This window comes from Otolemur garnettii, unplaced genomic scaffold, assembly GCF_000181295.1.
Source record: "Otolemur garnettii isolate 467f Iridium unplaced genomic scaffold, OtoGar3 scaffold00104, whole genome shotgun sequence".
NCBI lineage: Eukaryota > Metazoa > Chordata > Mammalia > Primates > Galagidae > Otolemur > Otolemur garnettii.
The window spans coordinates 5,019,526-5,037,307 of record NW_003852499.1 but is presented as its reverse complement, the minus strand read 5'-3'; the positions used below and the strand labels follow the sequence as shown (position 1 = coordinate 5,037,307).

Here is a 17,782-nt window from a genome sequence, read left to right as displayed (position 1 = left end):
AAAAAAAAAAAAAAAAATCCAGCTTCCTATGTCTGGCTTGGGCCCAGGAGTCTGCATTTTTAAGTGTCTCAGATGATACTAGAACATAGACCCACTGAACCAAACTCTCCATTTAACAAATAAGCCCAGAGAAGGGCATCGATCCGCACGTGGTCACATAGCCTGGACCACTGCAAAGCCAGAGCTCAAATCTCATAAGGATACACCTACTACTGTGTTTCCCTAAAAGTAAGACCTACCCCCAAAATAAGCCCTAGCAGGATTTCGATGCATTTGTTAAATATAAGCCCTATGCCAATAATAAGACCTAGTGATGGGCATGGCTATGCAGTGTATCTGCATAGCCACGCCATGCATTTTGGCGTGGAGCAGAAGATATCCCCTGAAAATAAGCCCTAGTGTGTCTTCTTGAGAAAAAATAAATATAAGACAGTGTCTTATTTTGGGGGAAACACAGTATGTATCAAGTGCTTTCTGTGTGCCAGGCACTGCCTTGTGCTCTTTACAAACATTATCACACTTAATCCTCATAACCACCCTATGGATTAGCCGTCATTATCAACAGCTCCATTTCAAAGAACTCTCAGACACTGAGGCTTAAAAGGTTACATTCTTCCCTAAGATTACACAGTAAATAAAAGGCAGAGCTCAGATTTGAACTCCAAAATCCAGGTCTTTAACTGTTATACACATTGACTCTCATATTTTTGCCCAACACTGGTGTTGAACTTGAACTTAAGGTGGGGCCCAGGGGTGGAGAAGAGTAGGTTCATATCTTCAGGTCTCTTAATGAAGAGTTTTCAACTGAAGGCAATGTGTTTTAGCATGTATATTACTGGGGAGTACATAGATATACAGTATCACATATATATATACAGAGCAGGATGGAAAGCATGGATAGTTCTTTCCAGATTCTAGAAGGGGGTCTTCTCTGAAGCCTATCAGTCCCAGACAGCCCTTCAGCTTCCTCTCCCCAGTGTAGGTTTCAAGTGGGAGTTCAGCACCAGCTTCAGATGATTTCATGGGATATAATGGCCATCTCATCTTTAAGCCAGAATTTTGCAAGCACTCATCCTCTGGGAGATGATTATTTTCTTTGCTTTCTTTTTCCAAGGAAGGTCTTTGTGTACCTTAGGAAAGAACTTAAGCTAACGGGGCCCAGCTTTCACTGACCATTCACGCTTCCCTCCTCACACATCTGCTGTCCTCAGTGCACACATAGGGATATAAATTCCTTAAGGAACCTTTGGTTTGGCGAACTCTTTAAAAGAAAATTTAATCCCATAAGATTTCTATTTCAAAGTATTTATAAACCCATCTGAATAAACAAATAAATGAGATTCAGCTGCCCAGTAACTAAAATTTCTGCAAAGTTCATCCTCTCTACTGTGGGGACAGAAAGATTGCATTCTGGGTTGCTGTCATAGCTGGGGCAATGCAGGTGAGGGGTTAGGGGCTTGGGCTGGGCTTGAGCCCACACTGTTCCCCTGATGTGTGATAATGGCCCAGATATTGTGTGTGAGGCAGATGCCAACTTCTCTCAGTCACAGTTTTCTCTTCTGTAATATAGCAATGTTTCCGGGTAGATAAAATAAGAGTCTGCCCTGTGCTAGATGGCTAATCAATGATAGCAATTATCACCATCCTCTAAGGACAGTGTTGGGCTATCAGACTTGAATTCAAACCATAGTCTGTTTCACATTAAAGGTTTAGTGGGTGGGGATGGGAGAAGGAAAGAGATAAGCCTTCTAGGTGTGGAGAACAGCTTGGGCAAAGGTATAGAAAGAGGAACGTAGATGGTGTTCATAGGAGCGCCCTCTGGCTTGGACAAGGGACAGGAAGGCAGATGCTGGGAAGTCAGACAGTTTGGCTTCTCGCCTTAGCCAGCCCTCCTGTTCTCCAGCTGTGTGAACGTGGAGAAGTCTCTCAGCCTCTCTGAGCTCTAGTTCCCCTAATCATAAAGTGAGATCCGCCTTTTCTAGAGGTACAGATAGAAAACATGGGTGAGAATTTGGCACATGGCAAAGCTCTCCACCCACATGAGTAATTCTTAGCCTCTTCTCAGCCAGAGGAATGTGAGCTGCCCTTCCCTCTCTTAGGCAGGAGGATGAGTGAGTTTTGGGGGGCCCTGCTGCCTGCCCTCATGCCTCCCTCTATTCCCACAGGGTGGGAGAATGTCTATGGCTTTGACATGACCTGTATCCGGGACGTTGCCATGAAGGAGCCCCTGGTGGATATCGTGGATCCAAAGCAAGTGGTGACCAATGCCTGTTTAATAAAGGTCTGGAGACTCGTCCTGGTCGGGCCTGGGCATGCCGGGAACCCAGCTGTGCCACCCTGGAAAGCCAGGCTGGGGTGGGCCCTTGGTCTTGTGAGGCAAGGCCACCCTGGCCAGAGCCTGTGGTGCTCCATGGCAACAACTCAAAAGCTGGCACTGTCACTCGGCAGAGCTGCTGAGAGAATGACTTCATGGTGGCACAGCTGAGGGCGGGGGCCCAGAGCAGGGCCACTGTTGGTGTGAGGGAGGCTGGGGATGGAGGGCAGGGGGGACGTTGGAGGAGAAACACCTGGAGGCAGACAGGTGTGCTCAGGTTGGGCAAGCTGATGTGTTCAGAGGTAGCTGTCCTTAATATGTCATGTAATCATCATTGCACTCCTGCCTCCAAGCACTCACGTGGCCGGTGACCCTTTCCTGAGTGTCCTTGTTTGTATAGGCTCTAAACACCTTTTTTTCCAAGGCTTTCTACCGTGTGGATGAAGGACAGCTGGTCAGCAGCCTCGCCATGCCAATCCCTGAGGCATTCTTCTCATTAAACACTCAAGCACACCCCGTTAGATCAGGCATAACTCCCCTCCCAACCCATCCTCCTGCAGACAGAGCCCCTGTTTGGATTGTTCTTTCCAGTGCCTTTTCTGTGCGTTTGCATTTATATATGCCAACAGAGTACATGGAACCCTATCGAACTGCTGATAATTTGACCTTTTTTCAATGTAGAAAGACGTCAAAGTCATATGGTTCAAGCCAATTTTTTAATTTAAAAATGTGGGCTCATTATGTAAGTATTCATCAGCCCACCCACCTCTCATCTCGCTAAAACATACTTGCCTACTCTGGTCTTGTACAGATGACTTTTTCCTTTTTCCAGAAGTACTGGGGCAGGGGACTGGGATATTTTACAGCAGGGTAAGGGGGGAGGAGCCCTGGACACCGAGGATGAGGGCAAGTTCCTGAAAGACTGATACAAACTGCTACTTTGCCTGTGTGAGAACTGTCCTTTGTCCCCGGACAAAAACATTCCTAGGACGTATCACTGTGGGATTTAGAAGGGATCTTGGGCCAATAAAACTGGAAAAGCCTCACAGGGGTCTCAGAAGACATCCTCTCCTTTGGTGACGTCCTGCCTAAGAGGTTTGGCTCTCCATTCTCAAGGCTCTCACTGCTTTATTCAGCCTATTCTGGGTCGAGGCAGGATGAATTGTGAGCAAAAGTGCCCCTTGATTTCTTTCTCCCAGCCCTCTCTCTCCAAAGCCTCCTGGTACCCCAAACAAGAAAAGAAGTGTACCCCCTAACAAGAAGTTCACCCATAGTACAAAACATTTCTGTAAATATTGTAAAACAGATGGATGTCAACTGGTGCAAGTGAATTTGCCAATATGCCAAAGTACGGTTATCTAGGACACTAGACATCTGTGGGTAATGGCTTCAGCTTTGGGGGTAAAATTCCTTCATTGTTCTTGGATCCTAGGTCACTTTCTTCCTTGACCCTGGCCCCATTTTGCAGGTATGACCCTTGTGCTTCTGTCCATCTGTACTGCTGGAGCTGACAGAGACTGGCCTGGCTCTGTTCCCCCATGTCACACTAGTCTCCTTCCTCTCCCCACTATCAGACAGGAGCTAGTAGGAGCCTTTCCCTTGGCTCACAGGGATGGCTCCCAGCTCATCAAGGAGGGACGGGAGGGGTATATATAGCACCCTCCTCATGAGAACTCCCAAGGGCTCTGATCAGGGCAATGCAGAAGGCCCGCCTCTCTCCCACCCGTAACCTTTCTCCTTCCCGTTTCTGAGAAGGATGGGGATTGTCTGTGTTTGCTCCTGAAGCCAGGAGAGCCTTTCCATCAGCTCAGTCACTAATGTGCTCAGCAACGTCTTGCTGAGCCTGTTGGGAAAACACTTGCCCTTCTTCACACACTTAATTGCTGTTTTCATTGCTATTAACGTTGCGGAGTGTGACACTTTATTATAATTAAGACTCTGTTTTGACCAGACTTCTTGCTCAGAGACATTCATTTGTAACATTATTTAGTGGTGGGGATGGCAGCGGCCAGGGGCTCTTCTGAGTAATTTATGCAGCAGCAATAGAATCCTTGGTTCCGTGCATGTCACCTGAGGCCAAGCCAGTGCATCTCCTGGGGGTCTCGGAGCTGGAAGAAGTCTTCCAGAAAAGGGATATGGCCTCTGGGGCATCAGGATAATTGGAGCTGATCTGTAGGCTTCTTTGGGTCTGAGAGGCAGGGAGCTGAGCCTAGAGGGCCTTTGCTCTCCAAAGCCTGGGCACAGCTAACCCCATTCTCACAGATGGCCCAGGGACCCTCACTCCAAAAGACCAACTATCCTCATTGGTGCATTATAACGTATGGCTTTTGTTTGGTCAGAGGGCCCTGTTAGCAAATGTCTCAAAGACCTATTGAACCCTGTTGGCCAACACAGGAGTTGTTAGCTGACATTTATTTGGTTGATGGACATCTGAGAGCAAGACCCTCTCAAGATAGAGGGGGGCAGGCGTGTTGCACACACAGATGCTGAAGGTGGTGAAGAAGCGAGGGCCACGTTAGAAGTAACCAGGTCCAAGGTGGCAGACCACAGGGAGTCATTGAAGGTTGTAGATCCAGGGAGTGAGACAGTCTAGATCAGCGGTTCTCAACCTATGGGTCGTGACCCACAGGAACTGTATTAAAGGGCCGTGGCATTAGGAAGGTTGAGAACCACTGGTCTAGATAAATTGTAAAGTGATTAGTCAGTTGGTTATGAAGGAGAGGCCTTGGAAAAGAGCTAAGTCTTCAAGCAGGAAGAGTTGTCTGAGAAGGCTGATGAGTCAGACCCGCACCGCTGTGTATCAGGGGCTGTGTTGTACCCTAAGGACACACAGACCAACGAGGGGCAGCATTTGCCCCTGGAGGCAGGGCAGGGACAGAGGTGGCAAGGCTGCTCAGACTAGAAAGCAGTGGGCTAGGCTGGGCTGGTGGCAGAGAAGTTTAGGAGGGAATGATACCGGGGCGCTGGAGTCCAGCTGTCCCTGACTGAGAAAGAAAAGGACAGGTCCTTGAGTCACAGTGATGCTTTTAATAAAAATATAAATAACACTGACTTGCTCTAAGTGTTTTCGAGCTGGGGGGAACTTGTGGACAACACGTGAACATTATAAAGGCTGAAAGATACCAGGCCTAGAACAGTTTCTCAGACTAGAGCAGTGGCCCAAACAAATGAACCAATAAAATGTATTGGAGGCCACTTGAGGGACGTGGTGGAGGGAGGGACTGGGGGGCTGACGTGCCGTCTGAGCCGGCAGGTGCTCTGATATCACAGGCTGCTGGAAGTCAGTCCTATCTGGAGGGTGCAGGACCTGGTGTGGTCAGCCTTACACTCAGCTTTGAAAGTGGTAGAACCATCCAGAAGAGAAGGGTCAGGATGATGAAAAGTCAGAAATCATGACTACAGAGCAATGAATGAAAAGTCCGAGGCAGTTTACACTGGAGAAGAAAAGGTTTAGGGGACCTATGTGAGATGGAACGGGCCTTTGGCTGCTTCTGTGGTGGAAGTTAGAGAGAGATGGGAGCGGGCTCATTAGCTTTGAATGCAGACCTAGTGGTTGGAGATGCTGGGAGCTGGGTGGAGCTGCCTGGTACCAGCTGAGCGCTCAGCAAGTGCTAGCTGGCCACTACAGAGAGGATTCCTGCCTTAGGTAAAAGGCTCAGCACAAGGGGGTGGGTTTTATAATCCCATCAAATTCTGCATGCTTGACCCAAGGCTGCTCACCATTCAATTAGTTCTTGTTCCCTATCTTTGGGCTCTAGGAACACAGTGTAACTGGACTTTGACCTTTGAAAATGACCTTACTAGGGGCTCCCATAAACCTTTGGACCTATAATTCCACCCTCTTCCCAGTCAACAGTCAGAGAGCTTCATTCAACATTGCCAGAGAATGTGATGGCTGCTAACCCCGGACCCCAGCTGGACTCTGATCTGCTGGCTCCCTTGACCACTGCTTCTTCTGTCCACCCATGTGGAACCAAGACTTCCCTTTGAAGGCCCCAGGACACTTGGCACTCCTAGAAATATAGATAAAAGCCATTTCTGCAATGCCACTTTATCTCTCTGCTGTTCTTGTTTCCCTATCCTCAGAGCCCTCCCTCCCAGACTATCATATTCAGTCTTCCAAGGCTCCAGAGGACCCTCTGAGGCTGTCCAGACACACAAGCATCTGTCTGGCTCTTATGGAGTTTTCAGGGAAGAGGTCCTTGCTGATCAGCCCTGACAAATGGGAAATTCTTCCCTGGGTCTCACTGGAACCTGGGACACCCCTTGGGCTCTGAGCAGGTGTGCCCTGTCCCAAGGGAGCCAGCAGACGGCAGGTTGGCAATTCTTCACATGGAAGAGAACAGCACGGTGCAATTAGACTTGCTCCCCACGCAGGGTTGATTTTCAGCCACTTTCCAGCTGAAATTGTGAGTGTTGTTAGTTCTTCATGCTCTACATTCCCCAGCCAGAACTGAAAATTCTCACTCATATTTTCTATTTTCCCCTTTTATTTATTTTTACGAACTGTCCTGCCTTGTTACAAATGGCCAGCAGAACGCCCCTAACTCAGTCTGTGACTTTGCGGCCTCAGGTCCTTACTCCTGAGTTAATGCTTGATGCCTCCTATTGCTGGGAACTGAAATGTCAAAAAAAAATTTTTTTTTTTATTGAAATGAAATGAGTAGTCTGGTTCATCCAAAGCCCTGGGAGGGCCTGATAAAACACAGATGGTTGTTTGATTCGAGTCCCCTCCTGACGATGCTGCTGGTTGTCTGTGGACCACACTGTGAGAATCACTAGATGAAGGCAGCCATGCTTAGGAGGACCACCCTGAGGGATAAGGAGCACGTCCTCATCTCTTCCCTCCTACCCCACTTGCTCCAGCCCCTGCAGATTTACCTTCCTAGGTCTGTTCCCCTTTGGGTTAGATTCAGATCTGTTTGCCCGTGTCTGAGCACACTCCACCCTAGAGAGGATGGAGAGGAAATCGGGAGTGTGGTAGGTAGGCCTGGGAGGTCACCCCGAGAGTGATGATGATACCCCCAGGGAGTCTGCCCACCCCAGTCTCTCCCAGGCCCCAGGGCAGTGGAGGTGCTGAGTCCCCAGCATTCTCTCTTCTCTGGGCTGCAGGAGGTGGACATTTACACAGTGAAGACGGAAGAGCTGTCGTTCACATCTGCGTTCTGCCTGCAGATACAGCGCAATGACTATGTGCACGCCCTGGTCACCTACTTCAATATTGAATTTACCAAGTGCCACAAGAAGATGGGGTTTTCTACAGGTGAGCTGTGAGTTGGGCTCTCAGAGCCTCCACTCCCGTGCTTCCTGGAGGCTTTGTGGGAAGTGACTGGGGCTGGTCTCAACTTGGGGAGAAGGTTCTGGGCTTAAACTGTGGATGGTGCAGTGTGAGCTGAGACAATGTGGGGCAGTGAGGGAGAGATAGGTGGTAGGGACCCCAGACCCTTCAATGCATATTTGTTCAAGTTGAGTTTCCTGAGCACATTCGGTGCAAGGGGGCTAAGGATAGAGTTAGTCTATCCTTAGGGATAGTTGAGGAAGTCTTCCCTCTCTCTACTGGCACGCCTCCGGACAGGACTCAGTCCGCCCCTCAGTGGACTGAAATCTGGTCTCTATGTTCCTTGCTTCCACCCCAATCCTTCCTTCATTAAATCCCTGCCAGTGTTCCCCAAAGCTCAGCCTATTCCCACGTCCCAGCTCCATCCCAAGGTGCCTCATTGCCTGTGTTTGCTAAGCCCAAGGTTCTGAGCCAGCAAATGGGGACTCTGTGAGCTGGACCAGCCCATGCTTCCTCCTGTCCAGCCTTGTTCCTCAGCAGCCCTCCTGGCTGGGCCTTCCCTACTCCATCCTGTTGCTGCCACCCAACGCACAGCCTGGTTACCCCAATCTCCTTCAGGGCCCTGAGCTCAGTGAGGCTTCTTCAGTCTCTGGGCCTCCACACATAGCAGACACCCTGTGTCAATGGGGAAGTGCCATGGGGCAGGAGGGACCTTTGTCAGAGGCTCTCATCATCTCCTTTCCTCCAGTATCATCTGCTAGGCCTGCCAGAACAAAGTGCCACAGGCCTGGAACCTTAGCAACAGAAATTGATTTTCTCACTGTGCTGGAGGCCAGAGTCCAAGATCAGGGGTTTGGGTTCTCCTGATACCTCTCTCCTTGGTTTGTAGATGGCCACTTTCTCACTGGGACCCATCTTTTCTCTGTGCTATTGTGCCCCTGGTGTCTCTCTGTATGTCCTAATGTCCTCGTCTTATAAGGACACCAGTCAGGTTGGGAGGGGCCTGCTTTATAGACCTCATTTCAACTGAATCCCCTCATTTAAGGCCCTATCTCCAAATGCAATCACTGTCTGAGGTACTGCAGATTGGGACTTCCATGTGCCAATTCAGCTGATAACCACCCTGTCCCCATATCCTCACCTGCCAGGTGTCATCTCTCAGCTCAGATATTACCTGATCCTCTGTTTCCCCTCTGGGTCAAGGTTAGGTCTCCTTCTCAGGGCTCCCTCACTTCCTGTGCATGTCTATCACGGTGACATTTAAAGTGACATATATGCACAATAACAAGAAGAAATCAGTACAAAAGGGTATAAAAAGTCAAGGAGAAATTTCTCCCTGCCCCTCTCCATCCCAGTTCCACTCCTCAGAGATAAATATTAGTAATGATTTCTTTTGTAGCCTTCCAGAAAATTTCAGTAGGTGCACAAGCACCTACCTATCTACATACACCTCTTTTTTTCTTTTTGGCTTTTTATTTTGAAATAATTATAGACTCACAGGAAGTTGCAAAAATAGTAGACAGAGTTCCATGAACCTTTTACCCAGCTCCCCCCATCGGTGGCATCTTATATAACGGTAGTACGATATCAAGACTACACCTTCAAAAAAAGCAAAGGCTGGATCATACTATCCACACCGCCCTGTGCTACCTTTCCTTTATTTAATAACATGGCTTAGAGATACTTCCATTGCCTTGCAGAGATACCTATTTCCTTTTTTTAAACAACTATGTGAGAGTCCAATGCAGAGTGTGGTGTCACTTGTTCAGCGTCGCTACTCTTTTTTGCAATCATCAGTCTCCTCTCTGAGTAGGGATCACATCTCATTAATCTTTACATTCTTGGCTTCCTAAACAGAAATTCTAAAGAAATCACTGTATGATAAGCCCATGATGATGTGACCCCTGCCCTCAGGAACGTGCTGGTGCTAAGTCTTCCTGGGCACTGGGAGCATGGCATGGGCATGTGTGATGTGAGCTTTGCCAGAATTCAGTGGTAGGAGTATTCACGTCCTGAAGTCATGATGTCAATGCTTTTTTTTTTACTTGTGGGCAGAGGGGAGCAAGAGATTTATCTAATCTCTCACAGAAAGGTGTTTTCTGGAGCCAGTGTCTCCTGACTATGAACACCAGGGTCTTCTGGTCTCCACTGGCTGGGCCAGGGTTTGTGTCTCCCTACACTGGGCAAAACTTAGAACTATGATCTGGGTTGTTATCAGCTGCTACTCTCCTAAGAGGGGCCATAGGTGAGGTCATCATCCCATGGGCAGGAGCAGCCAGGAGGGGAAGGGAGAGGATTTCACTTTGACCTTGAAGGATGGGTAAGACCCAGACTAGCAATGATGAGAGTGGGGATAGCAAGGGAGCTGAGCAGGGGCCTGCTCAATTAGAAGCTGGAGATGGAGCTTGGTGATGGTGTCCAACCCAGGGCCTGCCCTGCTGCCATGGGCAATGGTGCTCCGGAGAAAATTCTGGGTTTCTCAGAGTTCTCAGCTAGGGTTTTCTCTTCTTTGAGATGCTCTATTTCCAGTCCTCAAAGCTAAGTAGATGGCCTGAAGAAACCCTGTTTATAGATGGCCCCTGGCTCTGTGGTGGCAGGGATGGTGTTCTTGACGGCCCAAGTGGAGGATTCTGATTCCATAATCAGAATGTGGGCTCTGGGCTTCCTGAAAGATGGGAGGAGCAAGCGTTGGCAACTCTAACCCAGTGTGGAGCTTGTTTCCTTCCTGGTCTTGGGTCCCCATCTCCTCCCGCCCCCTCTCCCTGCCCCCCACCCACGGTGACACAGTCCCACACAGCTCACACCAAGTCCAGGTGTGAGCCTGCCCCCCTGCATTTTTTGCAGGCTTGTGTTATGTGCACAGGATTCACAAACTTAGGTTCTGAAAGGACACTGGGAGGCCCTGCAGCCCCTGCATCACCTGAAGCTTGTTAGCTTGGATTCTCAGGCCTCACCCCAGACCTTCTGAATCAGAAACCCTGGGGCTGGGCCCCAGCACTTGGTGTCAGGTTTTGTTTTTTTTTTAAATTTCAGGTTAATGTGAGGATACAAACAACTAGGTCACAATATGTGAATTTGTTAAGTAGAGTACCTCTTATAGTTGTATCCCCTACCCAAAAGGTATACCGTATACCCCTACCTTATGTGGTGTTTTTGTGGGTTTTGGAGACAGAAACTCACTCTGTCACCCTGGATAAAGTACCATGGTGTCATCATAGCTCACAGCAACCTCAAACTCTTGGGCTGAAGTGTTCCTGCTTTAGCTTCCCAAGTAGCTGGGACTGCAGGTGCCTGCCACCATACCCAGCTAGTCTTCTTTTTTTTTTTTTGAGATAGAGTCTCATTTTGTCACCCTGGGTAAAGTGTTGTGGCATCAAAGCTCACAGCAACTTTAAACTCTTAGGCTCAAGCCATCCCCCTGCCTTAGCTTTCCAAATAGCTGGGACTACAGGTGCCTGCCACAACAGCTGGCTAGTTTTTCTGTATGTAGTAGAGATGGGGTCTGTCTCTTGCTCAGGGTGATCTCAAACTCCTGAGTGCAAGGGATCCTCCCTCCTCAGCCTCCCAGAGTGCTAGGACTACAGGCATAAGCCACTACTCCTGGCCAGCACTCAGTGTCGCAACAAAATTCCAGGTTACCGTGAGGCACGCTGAAGTTTGAGAACTCCTGCCCAGAGCCAGAGGGTCGAGAATTTGACCAATGCTGACTTCTTTCTGGAAAGGCAATTCCGTTTCCTCATGGACTGTGCCCTCTGCTCTCATCTAGACTCTGTGCCTTCTGGCTGACAGCTTCCCTCTTCCCTGCAGCTCTTCCCTGACTCTGCATGCAGATGGAGATGGGGTGACAGGGAACTGGGCTTCCTGTTTAATGCAGGAAAGCTGGTGAATGAGTGGAAGGGCAGGCACCCCAGTAGAAGCAGGTCTGGGTGTAAGTCTCAGTGTTTCCAGGCATTGCAAGTCATGTGACCAGACTTTAGAGATGACCTTGAGCCAGTTACTTTCTGGGCCTTTGGGCTTAGGCAGCCCTTCTCTGGCTTTGACATCATGGGACGTTGAGTCATTTTCTCAGGTCAAAGAAACTTCTTGGTGCATAGTCTTCAATTCTCCAAAAAGCTTGTGAACCCCCTAGGGAATATAATTCCAAATTTTCAGCCAGAAAAATTATTATAACTCAGAAAGAAATACCAGCCACTTAGCCTTTGGGGAATGAAAGAGGGAGCAGGATTCCATTCCCTTTCTGAAAGCACCAGGAAAAATGTTCCCGTGAGAGGCCCCTGTCATCTGTTCCCACAGCTCCCTGTGGCCCCCAGCCCCATCCTTGGTTGCGGCTTGCACCATGCTCTGTCACTATTTACCTGTGTGTCTCCTCACTGAGGCTGTAGAATCTGGGCAGGGGGCACGAGCTATGCTTATCTCTGAACACAACAGGCATTCTAAATAGAAGTCTGTTGAATGAATGAATGAGTGAATGAATGTACTTGCACTTGGAATGCTGTGGGTGGTACTGATTGTGCTCACTTCAAACACATGGAACAAAAGCTGACTGTAATCTAGAGCCCAGCAGCATTGTGATGGATGGAGCATGCTTGAGGAGGGAGGCAGGTGTGGTAAGAGCAGGGAGGCGTCTTCACGACAGGGAGAGCTGAGAGCCATTTGTACAATCCTGCGGGTTATACGGGGCCGGGGAAGGGAAAGCTTTGTTCATGGATAAGGAGTCCTCTGGATGCTGTCCACAGCCTTTTGTTGAGCATACACCTTTGGACACAGCAACATTCTGGAAGCTTCCCCAGGACATTCTAGACTACTAGAGCACCTTTGCAGGCCAGAGTCATAGTTTAGGGATAAATAAAACCATACAGCACTTGATATAATGATTAAAGAACTTCCTGATGCAATGGTTTAGCAATACCCTAACATGGGCCTAATGTGTTATAGGCGGGGCGACCACATCGTTTATCTTTCCATTAAGGACACTTCTGTGAGTGAAGGGAAGAGCTATTGATAATTATGACAGAAAAACAGATGTGAACTGGAACAGTCCTGAGCACATCAGAGAATTGGTCACTCCATATATGATGCCCACCCTTCATCTCATCTCATCCTCAAAACACCTCAGGAGATAATACCTCAGGACCTTACACTACAGAGGTAGAAAGTGAGCCCAGGTCACAGCACAAGTAGAGAGTGGACACTGGACCGCTGGCTGCTTAGTTATCTACTTATTTTTATTTTTTTATCTTTTGAGACACAGTCTTACTTTTTTGCTCTGGGAAGAGTGCCGTGGTATCATAACTCACAGCAGCCTCAAACTCTTGGGCTCAAGCAATCCTCCTGCCTCCGCCTCCCAAGTAGCTAGGACTACAGGTGCTTGCCACAACCCCTGGCTAATTTTTCTTTTTCTTTTTCTTTTTTTTTTTTTTGAGACGGAGCCTCAAGCTATCCCCCTGGGTAGAGTGCCATGGCATCATGCTCACAGCAACCTCCAACTCCTGGGCTCAAGCGATTCTCCTGCCTCAGCCTCCCAAGTAGCTGGGACCACAGGTGCCCACCACAACGCCTGGCCATTCTTTGGTTGCAGCCATCATTGTTGTTTGGCGGGCCCAGGCTGGGGATTCAAACCCACCACCTTAGGTGTATGTGGCTGGCGCCTTAGCCGCTTGAGCCACAGGCGCCGAGTCTAATTTTTCTATTTTTAGTAAAGATAGGGTCTCACTCTTGTTCAGGCTGGTCTCGAACTCCTAAGCTCAAGAAATCCTCTTGCCTCAGCCTCCCAGAGTATTAGGATTATAGGCGTGAGCCACTGTACCCAGGGCTGCTGGGATAAACTTTAAGTCTTGGCAGACCTGCCCACTCCCCACCCTCCAGAAATACTGAATTCATATCTCTTAGAGTAGAGTCAAAACACTGGATTATGATAAATACTTCTCAGTGGAGTAGGATTGAGGAAACAATTAGTCCATGGCTAATGCACCCGTCATGGAAATGGGATGTTTGCAGAAGTTCTTAACATTTTGTTGTTGATATCCAGGAAAAAAGTCATTTTCTTCCAACTCAGAACAGAATCCCAGGCTTCATGGCCAACAAATTTGAACTGGTGAAGCATTCTAGGAGTCTCACAGAGCACTTGATTAGATGACAGAGCAAGGCTGCTTGGATCCACTCGCCTGAAGGTCTTCAGGAAAGGAGAGATACTTGTCTGTGCTGGTGTAGGTGGCCGTGGAGGCGAGAGTGATGTCAGTCATCCACTGACGTTCTCCACACACAACCAGAAACTATCTTTTGACAATTTATTTAGAGGTAGTTGGCAGGGAAGGCACTGGGAGCAGGTGGACTTTGTCTGCAGACAGCTGCCTGCCTGGGAGGCCAGGAAGGCTGGATGTGTTTAGGGACCCAGAGTCTGAGTAGCAGAGATTGCACATTCATGATCCCCTTCTCCCCATGACCTTGAGTTTGCATTGATTTCCCAAATGCACACACTGAAGGCTACTTGAGTCTCTGCCCAAACCACTGATATTTGATCAGTCTAATTCACTGCAAAGGGCAGAGAAAGACAGACTCCTCACCACTATTAAAATAGATCTTGGGGTTTTGAAAGATCTTAGAGACCACGTGGTCTCTAGAGCTGGCGCGTGACAACCTTCCATCAGTGGTGTGGGAATACCTGCAAAGGTGGACCTCAGGAGGCTCATACAATTTCAGGGAAGCTTTTATTCTTCCTGGTGAATTAAAAATCTGCCTTCTAGTAATCTCTGGTAACAACCTTTGTACCCCTAAAGCCATATATAAGTTCACATATATAGTATAAAGCCTTTCCCTGTGACAATGTTTGAAAGATCCCTATCATCTTCTCCTCAAGTCTTCCCATCTCTAGCACTGGTCCTGAGACAGAGGAAATCCAAGTGGAGGCAGGCAAGAGCTTGATCCAAGAGGAACTTACTGTAAAATATAAAAATGAATTCTTCTGCAAGATCTATACATCCCAAAGGCCCAATGATTGGATGTCTATGGGTACGTTACCCATATACCTGCTCTTTGAGTTCTCACTGTCATTTATGCATTCAACATAATTTTACAGATCTACCAAATGCAGTGGTGGGCACTGGGGCTGGGCCAGTGCAAGGCTGGCATGGTCCTGCCCTCCCAGAGATTGCAGTCTTGAGGAGGACACAAGCAGGCGAGGGGAGGGCAATTATTTAAATTGTGGTGTGATACACACCACGGCAGCAGGAGCTCAGGGTCTGCGGGAGCCCTCAGTCCAGGTTGGGTGGTCTGGTGAGGCTTCTCAGAAGATGAGGAGCTGGGGAGGATGACAGCTCGTAAGGCAGGACCCCTCATTCAGCCAGGGAGCATGTCACGGGCTAGAGGGAAAGGAAAGGATTCAGTGGCAAAGACCGGGGAGACACAGCATCACTGTGGCTTTGGCTCACTCAGGACATGCGAGGGGTGGGCCAGCATTGGGGGCTGCAGAACAAGAGCATCCCTCATTTCTTCCAGGTCTAGTTAGGAAGGCACAGCTGAAACCCCCTAGCAGGCCTGGGCTGAGGTGCTAAGGTCAGTTCCCTGGCACAGAGAAGCAGGCAGGGGGAACGATTTGCAGGATTCAGGAGTACCTGCAGTACCAGTGAACTGTGGAGACTGGTTTAGCTGTGGACTTTGCATAAATGAGGACATTCAAGGGGAGATAAGAGGACCCACTCTACAAATCTCTCCCCCACACTGCCTACAAGTCTTCACTCTGTTGAACTGATGTTAGACAGTCGTATTCTGCAACCCATTTGTGCTAGTGGTGGGAGAGCATTCACCATCCATCTCTTGGTATGAAGTTTTAATATCAGCTCTTCTCCTTCGGCTCCCCAGGGAAGGTCAGCAGTCAGTGAAGAGGGCACAGGGACATGATGGGAGGAGGGGTGCTTGGGGTTGAGCTGGAGGTCTGGGGGTCAAGCTACAAGGACTGGGCATCTGACCCATAAAAGTGTTGGGGTGGGTGGGTGCAGAGAGGCCTACGCAGAGTCCCGGCCTCTGCCTTTTGGAGACATCCTTTCTGACTCCTCTTCTCCCTCTCCTGCTCTGTACCCTCAGCCCCTGATGCCCCCTACACCCACTGGAAGCAGACTGTCTTCTACTTGGAAGACTACCTCACTGTCCGGAGGGGGGAAGAAATCTACGGGACCATATCCATGAAGCCAAATGCCAAAAACGTGGTGAGTGCTGAGGCTGAGTCCATGTAGCTAGGATCACAGAGATGGGACCCATGGTGCAGCTGCTAGGGAGCCCAGGCGCCCACTCACCCAAGTTCCTACATGTGACTAGGCATAATTGAAGGGCTTCAGCTGTGGGCCCCCCAAAGCTCAACAAGCAGAGACTTCTCCGGTTCCCCTCTGGGCTCTCAGAGAGCTCCTCCTGTGAGGGGCTTTGAATACAGAGGCTGTTGAGGAAATGGGTTCTACCCTGGGTAACTGGCAGCCTGGGTCACATGAGGCAGGCACTTCTCTGGCTGGCCTGGTGAGGTGGAGACCGTCTGGTTCTTAGCAGCCCCAAGTGGGGTCACAGGTGCTCTGAGTCTGCAGAGTGCTTTGAGGGGGTTGAACCACCTTGCTCTATTTTCTCCCAGGGTGAAAGCAGAGGGAACATTAGAACAGGTAGGATTTAGGTTAGAAATCAAAAAACTTTCTGGGACATTAAGGAAGAAGCAGAATAGGCTCCTGAGGGCTGTTGACGGGAGCCCCTTTGCTAGAAGACCTTGATCAAGCCGTCCCCTGTGGCGCCAGGAGGATGGGGCTGCAGCCACCTCCCCAGACTAATGCCCATGTCCTCCAACCCCTCTCTGCAGCGGGACCTCGATTTCACAGTAGACTTGGATTTTAAGGGACAGCTGTGTGAAACATCTGTATCTAATGACTACAAAATGCGTTAGCACACGTGGGAAGCTGCAGAGAGCGAGCGAGAAAAGGAACTCTCACCTCGATCTGCCGCGCCGTCCCAAAGAATACCGTTTGTAGGACTACACACTTGAAAACTAGAGTTTCCGACTCTGCCTTGAAGATTGGTGGACTCGCCAGGGCCCCCATAGGCCCCGCCACTGGACAGAGGGCCTCCAGCTACTCCGCTGCCCCTGGGAGCCCTTCACGAAGGCTTTGTTGTCGCCAACAAAGAGCAACCTTGCGAGCTGTGGCTGGGACCCCGAGGATGGAAAAGCACCCGTGTCTCCCCGTCGTCCTCCCTAACTGTGACTCTCTGGATCTTCCAAGTTTTGCATGCTGCAGGCGTCTAGGACAGATCGCTTCCACTAGAACCTGGAGACATAGTGTCTTTGATAGCATAAGCCAGATTACCTGTCTGTGCAGTGGTGTGTGCGTGCGTGTGCGTGCGGGCAGCATAGATATTAGTTTATTCACTCACAAACGCCTGTATATGCATGCATATACAACCGAGTGGGTGCACCTGCGTGTTCACTCAGAGGGGTGCGTGCGTGTGCGCGCGTGCGTGTGTGCGCGTGCGTGTGTGCGTAGAATACATATTACTCTCAGAGGAGATTCTGTTGCTTTCGAATAGGAATCTGTTTGTGATTAGTTCGCCCCTTCCCCCTCCCTTACCAGATGTTAAGCAGCTATGAAGCATCCTCTGTACTAGCTCTGGTCTTCTTTTGACTAGACCGTGGCTCTGAAACCTGAGCACAGCACCACAGACTCCGTGGGCACTCAATAAACACACATGAGAACAAAGCGACGGGATGTCTTCCTTCCTGGTGTTCTGAAGTGGGAGGGCTGGGGGTGGAAGTCCGAGGCCACACCTGGACAGAAACTCACGGGGCCAGCCCCTGCTTGCGTTCACCCTTGCTCCCTGGAGGCAAGCGCCTTGGTAGAAGCTGCAGGGAAGTCAGGGCGGCTCTGAGAGCATCTCTGCTGCAGACTCACAGAGGTGCTGCCCTTAGGGGTCATGGAGCTGGGGTGAGGGACAAGAGTTAGCAGAATGGGAGACCATGCATAGCCTGGGAGCTACACGTAGTCTGGAGACCAGTCAGGAAAATGTTTAGCCTTAATCGGAGCATGGTAACTGCCTCAGTAGGATGGAAATACAACATACCTTGACCAACTTGGTGAGTGTTTTGTTTTGGTTTGCTCTTAGATTACTCTTAATTTCCAAGACCATCTATTTCACATTCCCTAGAAGAGGTATGTCCTGGGTGCTAG

The 17,782-nt window shown here is 49.4% G+C and overlaps 1 protein-coding gene across 2 annotated transcripts in view; it reads left to right on the top strand.

Moving 5' to 3' along the window:
- The window catches only part of PRMT8 (protein arginine methyltransferase 8), a 197,804-nt gene extending 180,490 nt beyond the window's left edge, over nt 1-17,314 (top strand). For both annotated transcript variants that reach the window (XM_012809318.1, XM_003796431.3), the window contains exons 7-10: nt 2,166-2,281; nt 7,427-7,577; nt 15,672-15,793; nt 16,423-17,314. In XM_012809318.1, the coding sequence (XP_012664772.1) occupies nt 2,166-2,281; nt 7,427-7,577; nt 15,672-15,793; nt 16,423-16,506 (473 nt within the window). In that variant the 3' untranslated portion in view covers nt 16,507-17,314. The remainder of the gene's footprint in view (nt 1-2,165; nt 2,282-7,426; nt 7,578-15,671; nt 15,794-16,422) is intronic.
- The last annotated feature ends 468 nt before the right edge of the window (nt 17,315-17,782 follow it).